This window comes from Eublepharis macularius, chromosome 14 (genome assembly GCF_028583425.1).
Source record: "Eublepharis macularius isolate TG4126 chromosome 14, MPM_Emac_v1.0, whole genome shotgun sequence".
NCBI classification, from domain to species: Eukaryota; Metazoa; Chordata; class Lepidosauria; order Squamata; family Eublepharidae; genus Eublepharis; species Eublepharis macularius.
In genome coordinates this window covers 41,543,146-41,564,073 of record NC_072803.1, presented here as the reverse complement: position 1 = coordinate 41,564,073, position 20,928 = coordinate 41,543,146, and the positions used below count along the sequence as shown (strand labels likewise).

At 46.9% G+C, this 20,928-nt stretch overlaps 1 protein-coding gene across 3 annotated transcripts in view; it reads right to left on the bottom strand.

The window, feature by feature from the left end:
- STRBP (spermatid perinuclear RNA binding protein) overlaps nt 1-20,928 on the bottom strand; it is a 95,914-nt gene that overhangs the window by 11,468 nt on the left and 63,518 nt on the right. For all 3 annotated transcript variants that reach the window (XM_054997818.1, XM_054997819.1, XM_054997820.1), the window contains exons 13-15: nt 17,758-17,850; nt 14,399-14,598; nt 11,194-11,352 (exon numbers count right to left, since the gene is read on the bottom strand). In XM_054997818.1, the coding sequence (XP_054853793.1) occupies nt 11,194-11,352; nt 14,399-14,598; nt 17,758-17,850 (452 nt within the window). The remainder of the gene's footprint in view (nt 1-11,193; nt 11,353-14,398; nt 14,599-17,757; nt 17,851-20,928) is intronic.

The window sequence follows — 20,928 nt, the reverse complement described above, 5'->3', positions numbered from 1 at the left end:
CAGGAGAGCCCCCACATTCCACAAACAATGCAAAACCAAATTATTCAGAAAGGCTTTTGTATTGTAGGAAGGGGTCTCAGATGCTCCGCTAATGAGTTAGAGATGATAGATTTCACCCACAGACTTCACCATTATGTTGCCTTACGTACTATCTATTGCTTTAAATATCTGCTCCTATGCCAGCCCTAGAATTGCTTATGTTCTGTTTCAGCATTTCTTTAACTCTGTATTGGATTCTTGCTAATGTTATGTCTTTGTAAACTTATTTATTTACCCTATGGCATTTACACATTTATTTACCCTATGGCATTGTTTATGAAATTGTCATTGATACTGACTGTACTACTCTCACACTGTGTAATTTGACTTGAGTCTTAGTGAGAAAGGCGGATCATAAATGACATAAATAAACACTGTGAAAACAAAGAAAAGGGCATGGGCAGCCTCTGTGTCCAGTGGCTGCCTCATCTACATCCTAATTGTGCAAATGCTCACTTGCACTATGATTCCACACACAACTGTAAGTACACATTTCCAGGATGCCCTCCAATTTATGGAACACCATGGTAGAAGGGGAACAAAACCTTATTTAGGGCCATGTCATATTCCAGGTTGGCAGCTCTAACAAGCTTCTTGTTGTCTCTCTGACTGTTCCCTCACCTTCCATTCTGCCTGAAACATAACTACCTGGTTCAAAAGGCTAGTTTTGAAGGAGTAACCACAGCCCAAAGTTTCTAGTTACCCCTGGACACCTGCTGCAACACTGAAGAAGGGGATCAGCTTACTTATTCCTTGCTCTAGGCCACAGACCCTTGACCTGCACATGCTCACGTTATGAGAGATTTTGGTCTGACCATGCAAATAAGAAGAGAAAAAGAGCCCAGGAATAGATACACAGCCATGTTTTGGATGTTTTAAAAAAATACGAGGGCAGGATGTTTTTATATGTTTATATGATTTTCTTGAATTATTTTATATATTATTTTAAATAATGTTCAAATGTTTTAATGTTTTGATTTTGCTGTCGGGACCCTGTTTAGGTGGAAAGGTGAAATAAAAGCGTTTTAAATAAAAATAAATATTTCTGTTTTTCCAGGACCCCCAGCACTGGTTAAGCAAATGTTCCCAAATTCCTTGGTGCCAGCACCAAAACTGGTAACAGCTCAAGCACCAGGAATTTCAATGTCAACAGTTTGGTGGGTGGGTTTGCCATTTTTAAAAAAACCTGAAGAAGAAAAACACTTTGTAGTGTTAGTTCGATATACACTTTTTGATGCATATTCTAACTAACTACAATTCTATAGCGGGTAAGGGAGTCAGAGCTCCATAGCAGAACGCCTGCTTTGTATATATATATATATATATATATATATATATATATATATATATATATATATATATATATATATATATATATATATATATATATATATAAGGTTCCCAAAATCAATCCTTGGCATCTTTAGTTAAAATGATCTCTGGTAACAGGTGAAGGGAGAGGCCTTGGAGAGTGGCTGCCAGTCACAGAAGTCAAAATAGAGCTAAATGGATCAACAGGCTGAAGGTGTAGGGAAGCTTCAGAAATTCAGAAGAAGGTCCTGTTCCTTTAAAAATTAAAGGATAATGAAACTGTTGCCAGCCCCTCTCCCCATTTTACCTCCACACCCTACTCATGGCCTGAATATATGTACTGCACGTGGAACATCATGAGTACATGACAGCCTCTGAGAAGCAAGCACAGAACACAGGGAGAAAACACCATGTTTTGTGTCTCATGGATCTTGCAGCAATGATACCACCAGCAATAATCTTGCTGCAGTGACAACTTAGGAAGAAAAAATAATCAGGAAAAACTGGGAAGGGTATGGTGTAAAGCAAGACTAATGAAATCAAGCCCCAATAGTGTGAAAGACAAAGGCATCTTTCCCTATATTATCTGGTATGTGGTATGCAATCAGCGATCATTAATGTAATCTTGATGTTAAGCTGTCTGTGACAGATGAGGTACCAGGCCCTGCAACAGACCCAGATGCCAGCTCTGCCCCTATATCTACCCAGGGAATACAATTACAGGACCCAATGGCATCAACTACACTGTCTCTGGCTCTTACAGCTGCTCATCCTCCAATCTGATATATGCCCTCATGTGCCAACAATGTCCTTCTGCTCTGTACATTGGACAAACCAGCCAACCTCTACGCAAAAGAATAAATGGACACAAATCTGACATTAGAAATGGAAACGTCCAGAAACCAGTGGGAGAACACTTCAATCTACCAGGACATTCCATCAAAGACTTAAAGGTCACTGTAGTTCAACAGAAACCTTTCAAAAACAAAATCCAACGGGAGGCTGCTGAACTGGAATTCATATGCAAATTTGACTCTGTCAAGCTGGGACTGAATAGGGACTATGAATGGTTATCACATTACCACAGGTAACAGATTTCCTTTACAGAGGTGGGGTCTGGGGGAGCTCAGTGGTACCTGGTGTGGGCTTTTGGGAACCACAGATCTCTTTGTCAGATGCATCTGGCAGGGAGAGCTGTGGTTATCGAAGGCCCATACTGCATTGGAATTGGATGGTCTAGCTGTTTGGCTTCTACAAACTAACAGGGCAAACTCCTTTGAAGCCAACTGATACACACACCAAAAGGAGATGTTTACATATACTAGCAAAGGAATGTTTTGATTGCTCCCTCCCCCTCCCCCCCTAATTGCCTCTTCCCTCTCCTGCTCTTCTGTGTTTGACCAGTCTCTGTATCAGGCATCTGACGAAGAGAACTTGATTCTCGAAAGCTTATGCTAAAATAAAATTGGTTAGTCTTAAAGGTGCTACTGGACTCTTTTTGATTTTGTGACAGATGAGGATCCCCAATTCAAATTTTCCCACTGTTTCCAAAATTGCCTCCACAGGAATGGCTCGGTTTCATACCTTCCGTTTTGTAATGCTGTCTCTGTACCAATCCCTGGCATTCTGAAAAGACTTTATTCTGAACTCTGACTTGCTTCCTCAATCAGACCTTTCACTTTATGTGTGATTTTCTGTAGTATGCACTTTGAATCAGAATTACTTGTACATTTATGATTGGTCATGCAGGCACACCCGATGATTCTTAAGTTTAATAAAAGTTTAACCATTTCAGTAGTACAAGTGGTTTCATTACGATTCCAGTCGAGGCCTAACCACTTTTGGTGAGGATCTCCTGCTCTTACCTCCCTCCTGTATCTCTTTTTCCCTCTTTGACGTCTTTAGCAACAGTAAAGACCACTTCTCCCTCAGTGCAGTAAGCACCTCATCCCTCTGATTATTTCCCTATAAACCAAGTTATCCCAAATTGTATTCAGAAATTGCCCCTTTGGGCTAATTATGGAGGTCAGAGGCCACAAAACTAAGTGATCCTGATCAGCCTGAATGTAGTAGCTCCTGACCCCAACAAGTGTAGATGTGGTCAGCTGTAACCCTGAAAGCAACCATGAGGTGGGAGCCATGTTTTCTGATCACCTTCATGACTTCTCAGGCCATATGCTGTCTGGGACTGCAGGAGAAAAAGATGCCATGTTTGATATCAAACTGAGACATTAAGATCAGGTGGCAGAAACAGAAAAGCTGACTCACTGACAGCAGTGTAGTCAGGCTCCTCTGGGGCTCTGGACACACCCTTGATGATAGTCCTATTCTTTTGCTTCCTGAGGGTCATCGAAATTCAGGCTATGTTTAAAGATCTGAGTTTGCTGGGCAATAACTGACCTTTTGAGGATCATAAATGGTATCTGCCTTACAATTCAGAGGTCCCTGAAAAATTAATCATAAGGAAGGCTAGGCCATCAGCCATCTCCCAGCCTTTGTTGTTTGAGAGCCAGTTTGGTGTAGTGGTTAAGAGCGGAGAACCAGAGCCAGATGGGTGACCTTGGGTCAGTCACAGCTCTCTGAGTTCTCTGGGCCCCATCCACCTCACAAGGTGGTTGTTGCGAGGATAACAACAACAACACTTTGTAAACAGCTCTGAATGCGGCATTAAGTTGTCTTGAAGGGCAGTATATAAAGCAAATGTTATTAATATTATTAGTAATCAGGCTTGCCACTCAGGTAAATCAGGCAAGTCACCACCCAGCCTTTGTCCAACAGGCCTGAGTTGGAAACCTGTCATCCTAGGCTGACTTTTCCACACTTTCCTGATATTTGGAGTTCTCTCTACCTTCCACTCCCCTAAAATTCAAATCTTCCAATCAAATCCAGAGTTTCTAGCCTGGACCCAATCCTGTTGCACTGACCTCTCAATGCAAGTAAAGGTGCATAAAAGTCACTTCTCACCCCCACCCCCAAATTTTTGTAGCTGGTTTCTGGAATCTACTTGCTACTCCAGCTCCATAATTGGTCTACTCTTGCTGCAATCACTTAGTCTCCTCAAGGCTTCCCATGAACTAGAATAGGCTTGCAACACATAGGAAAGGTATATATATCTTTGCTTCTCATCTTAACGATCTCCCCTTATTTTCCAATTCACACTTAATCACGCATAGAGCTGACATTTTGCTTCTCTCTGCTAGTTAGAAAGATTAGACGCTCTCTTCTGTCCTGTTCCATCACCACATTTACACCTTAAGCTCCAAAGCAGAATAGTTCTGGTTGATGTTTTCAAATGTAGATATTAAAACAAAGCACAAGCAAATAACACAAGTATTTACTCGGGATAAGTTCTTTCCCTCCTTTCTAATATTGTACCCAATCCCTCAATAAACAGCAGATTTCTCTTTAAACCCGTTTCTGTTGTCCTTTTCCTACTAGCTCACACTCCTCACAGTTACTCACAGCCCCTTCATCAGGTCAAGATCCCTGTTCCCACTCCCTGCACAAGCAAGCAAGCTAACTCTCATGCCAGTCTGAATATGCATGTTCATACGTGTGCAAGGATGTGATAACAAAATGCCAGGGAACTACTGCTAGGTTAGATGGGTCAACAGTGTGACTGGGAAAACAGAGTTGCGCTTACCGTAACTACTGTTCATTGACGTCTTCTGTGCAGACACACATGGGACTGCGCCTGCGCAGGCCTGCCGACCGGATTTTTCTTTCTAGCAAACGTCCACTAGGGGGCGCACGTCCGACCCAATGCGCATGCGCGGCCGTTTCCCGCCCGAGCGACATTGGGCGACGTCGCCCCCTTTCCCCTCAGTTTCTCCTTTGCCGCCGAATGCCTTCACATTATCTGGAAGAACACAGCGGGGTAGGAGGGAGGGTTGTGTGTCTGCACAGAAGACGTCAATGAACAGTAGTTACGGTAAGCGTAACTCTGTTTTCACTGTCCGTCTTCTGTGCAGCCCCACATGGGAGACTCACAAGCCACTTACCCAGGAGGCGGGCATGTGTTCTCACCGAAAAAGAGACTGAAGCACTGCATTACCAACAGCAGCCTCTTTCCTTTCCCACACATCTAGTGCGTAATGTTTAGCGAGCGTGTCAGAAGACGACCACGTTGCAGCCCTGCAGATGTCTTGCAAGGGCACGCCCCTAAGGAAGGCCGCCGAAGCAGCCTGTGCTCTGGTGGAATGAGCTTTTAGTTCCAAGGGGCAAGGTAACTGAGCATGCGAGTAGCAGGCTCGAACAGCTTGAGTGACCCAACGTGAAATTGACTGGTCTGTTGCAGCCTTTCCCTTCCTGGGCCCATAATAGCACACAAACAGTTGTTTGGCACTCCTAAACTGTGATGTACGTTGGAGGTAAAATAAAATAGCCCTTCTCACATCCAAAGAATGTAAGGCCCTTTCAGAGTTATCAGAAGGGTCAGGAAAAAAGATAGGTAGGACAATGTCCTGCGAGGTGTGAAATTGCGTGGACACTTTGGGTCTAAAACGAAGGTCAGGTCTCAGCACCACCTTATTCTGATGGACCTTCAAAAAGGGAGGGTCCCACCTCAGTGCAGCCAGCTCGCTAACCCTACGGGCAGACGTAATGGCTATCAAAAAAGCCACCTTACAGAATAACCATTTCAAATCACAGGTGGCCAGTGGTTCAAAAGGTGATTTCATAAGCCCCGCCAATACTACTTGTAGTGACCATTGGGGAACAATTTCCTTGACCTGTGGAAACATATTGTACAACCCCTTCAAAAAAGACTTCGACAAACTGTGGGAGAACACCGTCTTCCCATCTATTTTAGGGTGGAAGGCTGAAATGGCAGCCAAATAAACTTTAATAGAGGAATTAGAGAGTCCCCCGTCCTTTAGGGACAGGAGGAACTCAAACACAGAAGACAACTGGCAATCCCAAACATTAACTTCGTTGTCAGCAGCCCAGGCCTCAAAACGCTTCCATTTAGCTGCGTATGACCTGCGAGTGGTGTCCCTACGGGCATTCAGCAAAATTTCAGCTACCCTGTCAGACATCCCCTCCGTCCCCGAATGTGCCAAGCAGTGAGGTTGAGTTTGGGTAGGTCGTGATACCAAACCCCTTGGTCGGACAGAAGGTCCGGGTTCAGTGCGAACCGATAATATGACCCCTGCGAAAGCTGCATGACATGTTGGAACCATGCTTGTCTGGGCCAGAAGGGGGCCACTAGGATTAAGTGCGGCCCATCCCTCTGGATTTTGCTGACGACTCGAGGCAGCAGTGGGAACGGAGGGAAGGCATAAAACAGGTGCCCTGTCCAGCGTATCTGGAACGCGTCCCCTAGGGAGCGGCGACCTAGCCCTCCCCTGGAGCAGAATTGCGGGGCCTTCTTGTTGGCCTCTGCCGCAAAGAGGTCTACGTCTGGGAACCCCCAGTCCAAAAAGATGGCATTCAGGTAACTGTCTGCTACGGTCCATTCGTAGCTGTCGAATCGCATCCGACTCAGCGTGTCTGCGATGACATTGGTGGTGCCGGGAATATGGACCGCCTGAATGAATACGCCCCTGTCCACGGCCCAGTTCCAGATCCGAACGGCCTCGTCGCAGAGGGCCTTGGATGTAGTGCCCCCTTGCTTGTTCAGGTAGAACATCGTGGTGCAATTGTCTGTGAGCACCTGAACTGCTTTCTGCTGCAGCGTGTCTGCGAAAGCGATAAGGGCATATCGGACCGCTCTCAATTCTAGCAGGTTAATATGATCTGTCCTTTCCTGCTCTGACCAAACCCCATGTGCCCTCAGGGCACCACACTGGGCTCCCCATCCTACCGTGGAGGCATCAGTGGAGATTGTGATCTCGGTTTGGATGGACCCAAACGCAACACCCCCAAGGAGGTTAGTCTCATCGAGCCACCATCGTAAGGCCCGGATAATCCCTCTGGGGATGGAATACTGTTTATTCTGGGAATCGTGCTCAAAATCATGAACCGATAGGAACCACAGCTAGAGAGGTCGCATGTGCAACCTGGCCATAGGGGTGACAGCTGTAGAAGAGGCCATGTAGCCCAGTAGCCTCTGGATCGCTGTTACGGATTGGAACCTGCACTTAGAAAAAAGGTTCACCATCCTGCCAATCTTTAAAGCACGCTCCCTGGGGAGGAAACCTCTATTTACGCCACCGTCCAGTTCCATACCGATAAACAGTATTCTTCTGGATGGGGTAAGGTTAGACTTTTGCAAATTGACCAAAAGCCCTAACCGGGAGCAGGTGAGCATCACTGTACTAATCTGGGCCATGAGTGCATCAGCAGAGGGAGCTGCTAGAAGCCAATCGTCAAGGTAGGGATAGATGGTACAACCCCGTTCCCTCAAATAAGCCACTACCACAGCCATACACTTAGAAAAAACTCGTGGGGCTGTTGAGAGACCAAAGGGAAGCACTTGGTAATGGTAGGCCTTATTGTTACATAGAAACCTAAGGTACTTCCAATGATCAGGATGGATGGCAATATGAAAATATGCATCCTTGAGGTCCAGGACAGCGAACCACATGTCCTTGGGCATTAACTGGAGGACCGTGTTCAAGGTAAGCATCCTGAACCTCTTGACGAGAACGAATTTATTCAGTTCCCGTAGGTCCAAGATGGGTCGTACCCCTCCATCTTTCTTGTCTACCAAGAACATCCTGGAATAAAAACCTAAGGGGGGGTCCTGAGGGAGCACCTCCCGCACAGCCCCTTTCTCTAGCAGTGCTACAACCTCAGCCTGTAAGTTATGAGAAGAGGATTGTATTGAGTGGTCAGGAAGAGACAACACTGGGTAAACATCAAACTGAATTTTATATCCAACTGTAACGATTTTAAGAACCCAACTATCGGACGTAATCTCCACCCATGCAGAGGCAAACTGAGCCAATCTGTTTCCAAACACGACAGACTGTTCGAGCTCTAGTCAGAACTGCTTTGGTTGCGTAGCTGACTCTTTGGTATCGGCGGCATGAGGGCCGCGACGAGGGCGGTAGGTAGGCTTCCAGCGCTGGTAAGAGCCTGGTGGTTGGAATGGCCGGTAGGAACCATAGCGTGGATACGGCTGGTACCGGTGCTGTCGTCCATGATAACCCTGGGCAGGGCGATACTGGCCACGATTCTCGGTGGGTGGTCTGGCCGGGAGAATGCCATAGGATCGGGCTGTAATACGATCCTTGCGCTTCTGCGACAGGTAGTCATCTGTTTTGGTAGAAAACAGGGATTGCCCCTCAAATGGCAGGTTCTCCACCTTATTGCGTGTCTCCACTGGCAACGCAGTTGTGCGGAGCCACGAGTGCCAGCGCAGGACGATGGAAGAAGCCAGTGCCCTCGCAGAGGTGTCAACTGTGTCACGGCCCGCATTTATTTGTTGCTGGGAAAGCCTCAGGGCCTCATCGAGGATCACCTTCGCCAACACTCTCTGGTCTCCTGGGAGTTTCTCCAGGAAGGCCGCCATGCGGTTCCAAAGGAATATCTGATACGCCCCCATGATGGCTGAATAGTTGGAGATTTTCAGCGTGAGGGCAGCAGAAGAGTATAGCTTCTTGCCCAAAGAATCCAACTTCCTGCTCTCCTTGTCAATGGGCACCGCATAGGACCCCTGGCGTTGGCGGGTCTGCATTTCCTCCGTAATGAGGGAAGAAGGAGGCGGGTGTGCAAAGAGGTATGCACAAACATCATCCCGTGTCTTGTACAGGGCCTCCAGCTTGCGGGACGTCGCGTACACAGAGGCTGGCTTCTCACAGATGTTGTGGATGATCTCCACCAAGCCTTCAGTGAATGGGAAGGCAATAGTTGGAGGGTTCCCGGACTGGACATATTGAAGAATTTTGTCCTTTGGCTTAGGATCTACGGCCGATATCTCAATGTCGAGAGAACGGGCCATCCTGACCATCTGCTCAGAGTAGAGTCGGTAGTCCTCAGATGGCGACACACGACCGGTCCCAATGATGACGTCATCTGGAGATGGGTCAGATGGAGGACTGGGAATCGGGCCCTGGTAGGGTTCAGCAGGATAGTAAGGTGAACCGTGTCTGGGAGAACCATAGTGGGAGAACTCACTTCGAGTGTCACCCCAACACTCCCTGCCAAATGATGGAGAGCTGGCATACAGGGAACCCTCTCTGTCAAATGCAGCCCGCGGCAGGTGGTAACGCCGGTCCACACGGTCCGCATAATCACCCTCATGCCACTGCTGGGCCGGAGGTGGCGCGTCGGGCAGATCACCATCATCATCAGACGAGTGGTGCAGCGGAGGCGACAGGTGCGGCGACGGAGTCAAAGGCCTCTCCCAGAGGACCTCATCTGTTTGGACCAAAGCCGATTGACTGTGCTTCGACTTCTTCTTGGACTTTTTGCCGCCCTTGTCAGCCGAAGCCGGATCCGAGCTTCGGTCCCTGCCAATCGAATCCGATGTCTTCGGATCCGACCGAGCGCCCGCCTTCGGAGCGTGGTCGGTGCGCGCCGACTCTGCAGGCTTCGGAACCGATGGAGTCGGAGCCGATGGCGGATCCAATGGTTTGGGAACTGACCCAGCCGGGATGTTCGGTTCCGATGACGCTCTCGGCACCTTCGGAGCCGGCGTGAAGGTCGGTTCCGACCTCGACGGGGACCTGGAACGGTGACGTTTCCGAGTCGGATCCGACGTTGGTGCCAAGGGCCTGCGACCCGACGCGGAACTCGCAGTCCCCTTCGGATCCGGGGTTAACTGCCGGGCTTGGCGACGATCCGGGGAGCAGGAACGCGAAGCGGACGCGGCCTTCTGAGACCCCTTCTCAGGGGGGGTGTCACCCGTCCCACCAGCCGGTGGCGGTCCCTCCGGGGTAACGGGAGCCCCCGAAACCCGCATCGCCCGTCTCCACAGTAAGGCGTTCAGCCTATTAGCCCTCTCAGCCCTGGCCTTCGGGGTGAACCGTTGGCAGTGCTCACACTTCCTGACGATGTGTCCCTCACCGAGACACTCGAGGCAAACGGCGTGACCGTCCGTCCTTGTCATCTTAGTGGAGCAGTTGGAGCAGCGTTTGAACAGCGACTTCTCAGACATCATTGTAGGATCCTCACAGGAAAAGTTTCCTCACAAGCGGACAGCTAGATCTTTACCGGTCGGCGGCAAAGAAGAAACTGAGGGGAAAGGGGGCGACGTCGCCCAATGTCGCTCGGGCGGGAAACGGCCGCGCATGCGCATTGGGTCGGACGTGCGCCCCCTAGTGGACGTTTGCTAGAAAGAAAAATCCGGTTGGCCGGCCTGCGCAGGCGCAGTCCCATGTGGGGCTGCACAGAAGACGGACAGTAAATAAGGCAGCTTCTTAAGTGAAGGGGGCATAACTCAGTGGCTGAGATGTTTCACGGGTTGAATGTCTCGGGTGCAATCCATGGGATTGCCACTTCAAAAAGGATCAAGGTGGGAGACAACTCTCTCTCTCTCTCTGAGCCTCAGCCCTTGGAAAGCCACTGCCAGTCAGAATAGATATCACTGAACTAGATGGACCACTGGCCTGATTTGGACAGTTTAACATGTACATTATTCCCATATGGTAGAAGGGCGGGCTGAGAGTGCGAGGCAGCTTCCAGACACGCTCATTGTTGTGATGAACTTCCACAATCATGGCTGGCACTCTTAACTGGTATGCTATACTAACTCTAGTATTGGGGTCAGAATGTAGTATCCTAAAAACCTCAATCTTCATTTTTTTAAAAAAAAAAAAGTTTCTAGATCTCTTAAAGAAAAAAGAAGGAAATACTAGTGCAAATTTTTTAAAGAGAATTAAGCTAGAGGAAGACCTACAAAGGATTTCCTATGGCTGATTGTGTATGTGTGTGGGAGTGGGGGGATGCAACTCTAACCTCCAAAGTAGCAGAGGTGTCAATTGTAGAATTTCCAGTATTATTGCTTGAGTTTGAAGATGCTGTCTCATTTTTGCCTTCTGTATCCGACTTCTCATCAGAACTTATACATTCCATGTCGACATCAAAACCAGTGGGGTAGCCCATCGCTTGCAAAACCTGTAGTGAAGAAAAAACACGGGGTAAGGCATTGAACCATTTTGTTCCTGCTGTTGTTGACAGCCTAGATTTCAGAGCTTGATCTGTTGTTGGAAAACTCAAACCCTGCCACTGAAACACAGGACCAACTAAGACCCTCTAGGCTCAACACACACACACACACCATTCTTCCATTGCAAATGTTAAGGCTCACCTGAGAATACCCTTCCTGAACATCACAAGCAGAAATAGGAACATTCTGTCCTGAGGGAAAAAACCCTCCGTCTGCATAAATTGCTATTCTGTATTAATTCGTTTTTAAAAACTATTTGACCTCACTTATTCTGGTCTCAGTTGTCATGAGAAGGAGCAAGAGGCAATGCAAGGCCCTACTCCAAACAATACTGGAATTCTGCCACCTTTCTGGTTCCTAAGGTTTGGTAGCTGTAACAACACACCCAAATGCATCTTCACAGCCATGAGGGCTAGAAACTTGCTATATTTTTAGATGGAAAATTTAGATACTCAGGACAATGGATCCTGCACCTTTTCTGTGCTCCTACAGAATTCCTTGTCAACAACACAGGAGTTGTTGAAACCCTTGTGGGACTCTTCCTCAGGAGATGCTCTTCTGAAAGATGTCTGTGCTTAGGCAAGGACAGGCTGGTTTCGTGTGCACCAACTACTGACATGACACTGCAGTTGGTTTTAGTAATTATTCAATTGTTTATCCTAGCTCTAAACTGTTTCCTGGACACAGGAAAGCATCTTTTCCATTACCACCTTCCCCGAGGCTATGGGATAGTCACGTCTTTTGCTCTGGAAATAAATTTTCCCAATACGCTGAACCTCAGTCACTAGATTTTGCCAGTGAGGGACTCTACCCTCCTCCCCATTCCACAGCATGACACAACATGGAGATGAGAACAACCAGTGCTTTGCAAGACGAAGTATGAATATGTTTGGGGGGGAAGGAAGGGAGGAATAAAAGAGAATGACTCTTAACAGCTAGGTGGGAGGAATGATGTCTTGAGAGAGGGGGAGAAAAGAGCTATTGGATATTTTAAGGGCACTTTCATATACAAAGGAAGTGAGACCAAAAAGGAAACTTCCTCTCAGCTTTAAAAACCAGCAAGACAGAGCTAAATATTGCCAAATGAACTTTCTGAAAATGAGAGTCTCATTCAAAAAACATGAAATAAGCCTAAGATAAAAACGACAGATGGAATAGATATGGGGCTTCTTGCCTTGGCAGATCTGCCAGCTCAGAGAAAAGAATTTCCTCCTTTCTTTTTAAAGCTGGATGAAGGCAGGCTGCAGGTAGACCCTGTAGCAGATCCTACCCTGCCTCTCTGGAACCTGGAATGTGATACATGTGCATCTATTTCCTAATAACACAACCAACACTTGCAAAAGAAATGAATTACTCAGCCAACTTGTAGATCATCATCACCACCAGAAACCTTTTTAAAAGCTTAGAACTTGCTACATGGTTCATTCTAAAATCACTAACATAAAGCAGGCCACATACACACCAGCTGCACATTGCAAGGTTATGTCTTGATTACAGAAAAAGAATCTATTTCGGAACTGGGATTTCAGCCCAGGATTGCTAGAACCATCTTCTGCTAGGAAGCACATAGTGTAAAATAGATTCAAGTTGAATAACTCTAAAATTTGGTTTAGAGAATACCGTCTTGAGGTGAGGGCTGAAGTTGGCATCCGGAATATTTTTTTAGGAGGTGGATGACAGCTCAATTGGACTTCTACATCCCAATTGCTGGGGGAGACTGGTAGGGGAGTGCCGTTTCCTTCACGCTGGGCTCAGGAGGTTCCCTGTGGCAACTGAGGATGCTTCATTAGATGGACCTTTGGTTTGATCCAGCAGAATTTTCCTATGTTCTTTATTTCCCCAAAAGTCATCAACACTGAGTTGATTCAAAACTAACACCTACTCTTGTCAAAAGCTGAGTTCAGTTTTTCTGTTCCCCATCTGCAAACCCAATGAGTGGTGACCTTAATTTGTGTGCTGTATGATCTTCTGCTGGGGGAGTGGGGCGGGGTGGAGTTCGTGTATTGGGCCCCCAAACACACACTTTGCCAGACCCAGCAGCATCTCCAGCTCGGTGCCACCCCTTTTGCACCAAGCTTGGTCCCTGCTGCTGAGGCCACCAGTAATTGTGCCCCAGGAGATTCCTCTTCTGAGGAGGTGCCCTTTAAGAGCTCAGGGCAGAGCTGTTAGGGAAAGAACAAGCTATATCTGAGGAGGGTAGAGCCTGGAAAAGATAGCAGAGTAGAAAGCCCCAAGGAATATCAGAGGCAGAAGTGGGATGGAATGGCAGAAGGAGGAAGATGAGGTAAAAGTGGAAGAGGGAGAACTAGACCCCTGACATGACTTCGTCTGATGGGCTCCCTAGGCTGATGTTTGCCCCTAGGCTAAGGCAGATGGAAGCACCAGCCCTAACAACGTAACTGAGGGCCCAGGTGTAACTGTATAGAGATGAAATAAAGAATATGGCACTGATTTTATTGACTTCCTGGTTCCTGGGATGAAGACCCCAATGTCCACCTGCCAATGCCACACCTGCCAAAAAGCAATGGCCCTATTTAAGACCAAAACACTCGAGTTACTAATATTTCTCCCTATTACTAACATCAAAACCCAATTTGAAGCCAGAATGGTTGAGCAATGCCACTCTACCATAATTCAGGTTGGACAGAATGAAAAGGAAATACTTCTTTACACAACGAGTGATTAAAATGGGGAATGCACTGCCAGAGGATATAGTGATAGCCAAATGCATAGATGGCTTTAAAAGGGGATTAGGCAGATTCGTGGAGGAGAGGTCTATCAGGAGCTACTAATCATGGTGACTAAAGGGAGCCTCCACATCTAGAGGCAGTAAACTCTTGAATGTCAGTGCCAGGAGGCAGCATCTGGGGAAGGACTTGGCCTCTATGCCTGCTATTGGTCCTCCAGAGTAACTGGCTGGCTACTGTCTGAGACAAGATGCTGGGATAGATGGACCACTGGTCTGAGCCAGCAGGGCTGCTCTTATGTTCTTACCTTCACTGCTACATGAAGCTTGGCAGTTTTCTTGGAAGGCCCTGAAGCTTCGTATGTCGTACCATCCACGTCCACAGACATCGTGAAGACTGGGGCATGGACCGGGCCTGACTGGGAGAGCAGCTTGTACTGCAAGCCAGGCCGTATTTGATTCAGGCGCATCAAAGCATTCATGAGATCTATTGCTTTGCTGTCAAGGACTGTTATGGGGGAAATGAGAGAAAACGAGAAATGAGCTGGAGTGAGGCTGGGCTCCCAGGAACGCAGAAGGGAAGAAACTGGCATCTCTATTTCAGAGCCTTCCACACTGATTGGAAGCTAAGCTTCATAATTAACTCCAAGGGATGTTATTGCTTATACCATGTCATCAAAGCATGTGGCACTTGACAGAGTAACAGAGACAGAAAAGGCAGGTAGTCCCTGCCCTGAGTAACTTCCAAGTCTAAATTTCAACAGTAAGGAAAAGTAAACACAGGAAACAGCTAGTTTTAAGGGAGAGGCTCACTCAAGTAACTCTTTAAAAAAGTTTCAGGTGGGTAGCTGTGTTGGTCTGTAGTAGAAGAGCAAGATTCGGGTCCAGTAGCACCTTAGAAACCAACTAGATTTCCAGCGTGTGAACTTTTGAGAGCTAAAATGAAGCTTTGACTCTCGAAAGCTTACACTCTGGAAATCTAGTGGTCTCTAAAGAGCTACCGGACCCAAATCTTGCTCTTAAAAAACAACAAAAAACTGATAGCCTCTGGCTCTGCCCTACTCACATACAATACCATTTAATTAACTCAGTACAGGATTGCAAATGTTTCCCTGGGCTTGCTCCTGTATCTTTATTAGCAGCCTGACACCCAGAGAATCAGCTGCTAAGGGTTTCCCCCCCCCCCCAGGCACAGAGAAAACTGTTAGGACAAATTTTCACTTGCTAAATTGCTGTGTGTCAGAAGTGAGGCCAGGGGAAAAAGCTGGAAATCCCTTCCATATCCAAAGAGAGAGCTTCTTCAGTGGGCGCCGCTATTGTAGCTAGCTGGGCTTTGCCAACTGAAAGCGCGGGTGCCCGACTTACCAGGTGACCGGTTTGCTGCCATGGGGGCGCGGGAGCAGGACGAGCACGGCGGCCGGCGTGCTGGCTGACCCGATCTCAGTCGGGCAGCCAGTAGCCAATCAAATTCAAACCCCGGCCAGCCAATCCGCGGCGGCCGGGAGGCAGGCTGGGGGCGGGGCCAGCCACCGGACCTCAGGGAGCCAGTCTTCCCTCTGGTCCGCTGGCTGGGTATAAATTCAGGCTCCCGCCCGGCCTCGGTTCACTCGGCTTCGGCTGCTGAATCCCACCCACCGCTCCCTGTTGTTTATTGGTTTGTGGGGTTGTCTCTGTCACAACTTGTTGGCGGTTGGTCATTGGATCGGATCTCTTTTGGGGGAATCAGGGCCTCCGCCCTGGTTCCTGTAAGGGGATTCCCATAAGGAATCTTGGGGGTGAGTCGCGGAGGTGCATGCCCAGCTCGGGGGCTGCCAGGTCGGACTCACCACCAGGCGGCAGGGGAATCATACAGGGGTGTACACCCAGATGATCTCCCCCTTAATGCCGCTCCGCGGTGCCCCCCCTCAGCTGGGGGTCTGAGGGGGGAAGGGTTCATCGGCTGGCAGGCGGGCCAGCCGATGCTTGGGGATCCGATCCATATGACTGCCTTCGCTCCTCATCTGCTGTTCACAATAAAGTTGTGGCCTATTTTCACCCAGCCATCGTGTGGTCTCAGTTTGTCGCCTGCGCCTGCCAGCCTCCGCGCCATCAGCCTAGGCTGCAATATAGCTGCACCCTTGAGTGATGATGTAATAATGGTGATAAGGGGAGGTGATGAGGACAAGAAAAGTTGCTAGGGCACTGCAGCAGCTGACAAAACTCTGGCATCTTTAGTAACTCTTCAACCATCCCTGGCAAGATCCAGTCCACCTTGCACAGGTACAATCAGATACAATCTTTCCACATGTATCATTCAGGTTCCACTTCATGCATGTGATGAACAGGGCTTCCAGCCCCCAAAAGCTTATACTAGAATTAAAATGTGTTAGATCATATTAGATTGTAAGGTGCTGCACAATTCCCATCAGTTTTCTCCTGAAACAGACAGGGAATTGTTTTGGTCACCAAATGCTAGGCAACACTTCACAGTGCCAGGCTCTGTACAAAACCAGTATTGCCGAAATGATAATCCAAGCTCAAAAATGCACATGGGGAGTGAGGTTGGGCTTGTCCCACAGCTAACAACTGCCCAAAGAGTTGGGGGAGGGGAGCTCAGTCTGTCAAAAAAAAATTGTACTATCACAGCCCATATCACAGAAGCAAAGGAGACATTATTGTCTAGGGACTGCAGCTGTCGAAGTATTACAACTTGACCAATCAGCAAAAGGCACACTTGGGAGAAGGTATCAAATCGAGAACAACTACTGTAATTATACAAACAATCAACTCTTTACTACTCAAAAATCTAGTAGAAACAGTCAAAGATCAATGATTAATATACAAGAAATTAACATGTACAAGCAACAGTTTTGCTGATAACTATTTACAATAATGCTCATACAAATGTCCAACATTGTTTCCACTGATACCGGACTGGACCAGGTACTTTTGATATCATTGAAGGCGTCCCATTAATTATTTTGTTGCCCCTAAGAAAGCTTTGGCTGCGAAACTGATCGGGCTAGTGATTTGTCGGGCAAACAGCTTGCCAACCCCTCCCAGGAGGAAGCCTACTCACTTCGGGTTACTTCAGGTGTTCTACTACGGACCCTGCAGTGGGAGTGGACGGCAGCAGCAATTATGACACCTTCTTTATTAAACAGTTTTTTTCATGGGACTATGATTACATTTACAGCACTAGGATTTGTAACTGACTGTGGAAGAGCCTGTGGGCTGTTAAATTACAACTGAACTGGAACCTGGTTGCAGATCATCTATGATGTATTCTGTATTTGTATGAGGATTATTGTAAATAGTTATCGGCAAAACTGTTCCTTGTACATGTCAATTTCTTGTATATTAATCATTGACTGTATGTAAATTGATCTTTGACTGTTTGTACTACATTTTTGAGTAGTAAAGAGTTGATTGTTTGTATAATTACAGTTATTATTCTTAGGGGAACTTTTGTTGTTCTCAAAGTATTACAACTTGCCAAACAATGCAATATTTGCGTAGGCTCATGTACCCAAGATACTGCAGTTCATTTTTCAGGATGCCCCCCCTCCAAACCTTTGAGTGTTGTACCATAGAAGGAACTCAGTAGTGTCTTATCCCTCCATAATATCCTGACAACGAAGCCCCTTTGAAAACATAAGGGGGCAACAAAAGGCAGCGGCATCCTTACTTTTCCTCAAGTTACGCTTCATCTTCTTATTGGGATCTTTCTCGTCCCCCAACCCATCTTCAAAAGGCCTCTTCAAAGCAGAGGAGCCTGCACCTAAAAGAGAATGCTCTTCATTAGAAGGGTTTCAGGACAATACAGACTTAGCTTATGGTCAAGTATTATTGCTTACTGCCTGGGATGCAAGTGCATGCTCAGAATTAAAATCCTGTGCCAAGAAAAGCTTGCACAGGAACACACGGAGCTGCCTGATACTGAGCAAGTCCTTTGGTTCATCAATACCAGCGTCTTCTCCTCTCCAGAGTCTCAGTCAGAAGAAGATGATTCCCAACACCTGCTACCTGCGATTCTTAAAGTGGCAATGCTGGGCACTGAACCTGAGATGACAGGAGGCACCTACTCTGACATCAACTTAGGGGCCCCTCCCCTCCCCTCCAGGAGACTGCAGGGCACCCAACCCCTTTCCCAAATGCCAAAAATCTTCTTTAGCCATTGCCCAGCTTCTACAATTTCTGCAGCTGTTCAGTACACACTGCTAACCCTCACAGTTATGAAGATATGCTTGGAAACTTGGTTGCCATTTCCCTAAAGCAAAAGCCAAAAGAATAATTAGGTAGTCAAATTTGGTGCCTAGTAACATGTTCTGCGGGTCCTCTGCGCTCCCACAGGACTGGGGTACACTGCCAGCCCTACTTAACTGCTTTCAAAACATTACCACTCACTCTTGAGCCTTTGCGAGGAGAGTCCTCAGCCTCTCCAACCCAGCTCCAGCTTATCACTAATGATCAGTTCAGCCCCTCTAAAGCACTCAAGCACTCAGCAGACTGCTCCCTCCAGCTGTGGATTATCCCTTAGCCACTCCCAACAACTGTATATACAGATGTGGATTGGAAACATGCTAGCTAGTGACTGGCATCAAAAAAGCTGGCTGCATTTTCACTGTTGCCAGTCAACATTGTATGGCAAAATTCTCCTTACCAAAAGGAGAAGACAAAAGAGGCCATCATTTGTTATCTTATTGCCACTTGGCAGGCAATGGGCTTACCAAGTTTTAATATACATGCCCTAGTAAATGGCCCCAGTAACGTGTATTCAACCACACAAGGGAGACAGTCTGTGTGGTGCAGTAGCCAAAGTTTGCATTTGGGTATGGGAGGCTGAAGTCCAAAACTTTGCTCATTCACAAAGCTCCTTTGACCCTTGGCATGTCTAATCTATGGCAACAAATAAAAAAGTATTTGCATATTAACCTTCCCTAGAACAGTTGTTAAGAGGGACAGATGGTCATATCTCAGAAGCTAAGCAGGATTAGTAGTTGAATGGGGGACCATCAAGGAAGACTCTACAGGGGAAATAGTAAAGAATCCAGTAGCAGCTTAAAGACTAACCAACTTTACTGTACTGTCAGATGCATCTGACAAAGAGAACTGCGGTTCTCGAAAGATTATGCTACAGTAAAGTTGGTTAGTCTTAAAGCTGCTTCTGGACTCTTTACTATTTTGCTACTACAGACTAACATGGCTAACTCCTCTGGACCTACAGGGGAAGGCAATGGAAACCATTTCTGCTTCTCATTTGTCTTGAAAACCCCTTTCTGGGGTCATCATAAGTCAGCTGTGACCTGTCAGCACTTATGTACGTACATAAAACAGTTGTTGGCAGGGCAGGAGACAAGATGGATAAAACTAAAACAAATTCAGAGTGCAGGTTCTGCCCACTTCCAAACTGGTTTCCATCCTGGCCATGCATGCATACCCTTCCGCTCAGGCAGCTCCGCATTACAGCAAGGGCTTCACTCAGAACTCAGCTGATTCTATTTTTAAAGAAGCCTCAATGTTCTAAAGGAGGACGATGAAGTCAGGAAATGAAACTCAACAACAAGAAAAAACAAATATGAGGGACAATATTGACTTTGCATTTCAGTAAATCCCAGATTTATGGCTAAGTGAAGAGAGCTTTGCCTGACTCCAGTGAAAAGATGCAGCACTTGACATTGAAGGTCTGACTCATCTGTGCCAGGTAAGTGCCATAATAGAAGTCAATTTAGTCAGCTGGTGGCTAAACGGAGATCTGGGAACTAGGGGAGGTGCTAAAAGAAACTGCACTTGCACCAACAAAACCTGGAGATTGTCTCCTTTCCTTTGTTCCAACACTCTCCCTAGCACCAGCTTTTGAAGACCATATTCTCTCCCCCCCATTCTCCAATGCAATCTTCAGGAAAACACCTTCTGGCTTCACGATATACATTCCTAAGCCTACATAAAAAGAGGTGCATATGGTGGCTGCCCCATGACTGCAGAACTTCCTTCCTATGCCTGGAAACTTCCCAAGCCTGATCATAATTTGAATTCACTCCAAGACCTTCCAAATCCTGAACAGCTTTTCTCAGCTAGAGCTGAAAAGCAGCAGGACAATTTTAAACCAGGGCTGTATTGCAGGATATCCTTCAGTGTCACATTTCTCCATAGAAGCTAAAATGACAAGACTAAGGCTATCATACTTTAGTCACATGGTGAGAAGACTCAGTGGAAAAGACAATGCTAGGAAAATGGAAGGTAGGAGGACAAGAGGAAGACCCAAAATGAGATGGTTTGACTCAATAAAGAAGGCCATGTCCTCCAGTTTGTGAGATCTGAGCAGGGCTGTTAATGCTCGCACGTTGTGGAGATCTTTCATTCATAGGGTTGTCAGAAGTCAGAAGCAACTTGATGGCACATAACACACACACTTTGATGCCACGTGTTTAATTTAGCCTGTCCCTCATTAACTCACATTCTCACCTCATTTGTACCTCTGCTGCTCTTGTCTTGACACATTTATGGGACATCTGCACACTGAACAGCAAGGGGCTAGATACAAGCATGCTGGTTCAAGCAGGAGTGAACATGTGAAAATGTCTTATACCTACTGAGAGACCACTGGTCTATCAAAGTCAGTACTTAAAGTAAGTTACTACTCTAACTGGTAAGAGCTTGCCAGGGCCCACCCACTACTTGATTTTTCAAATTAGAAATGCAGGTGATTGAACCTGGAGTGTTCGGCATGCCAAAGCAATGCTTACTGCTGAGCCACAGTAAAACTAACAAGCACAGAATTGTGCTAAGAGGAAGAGATTCAAGACACCACTTCCTAGTTTTTGTCAGGGAAGTGCAGCTTTAATAAGGCTCCAAATAA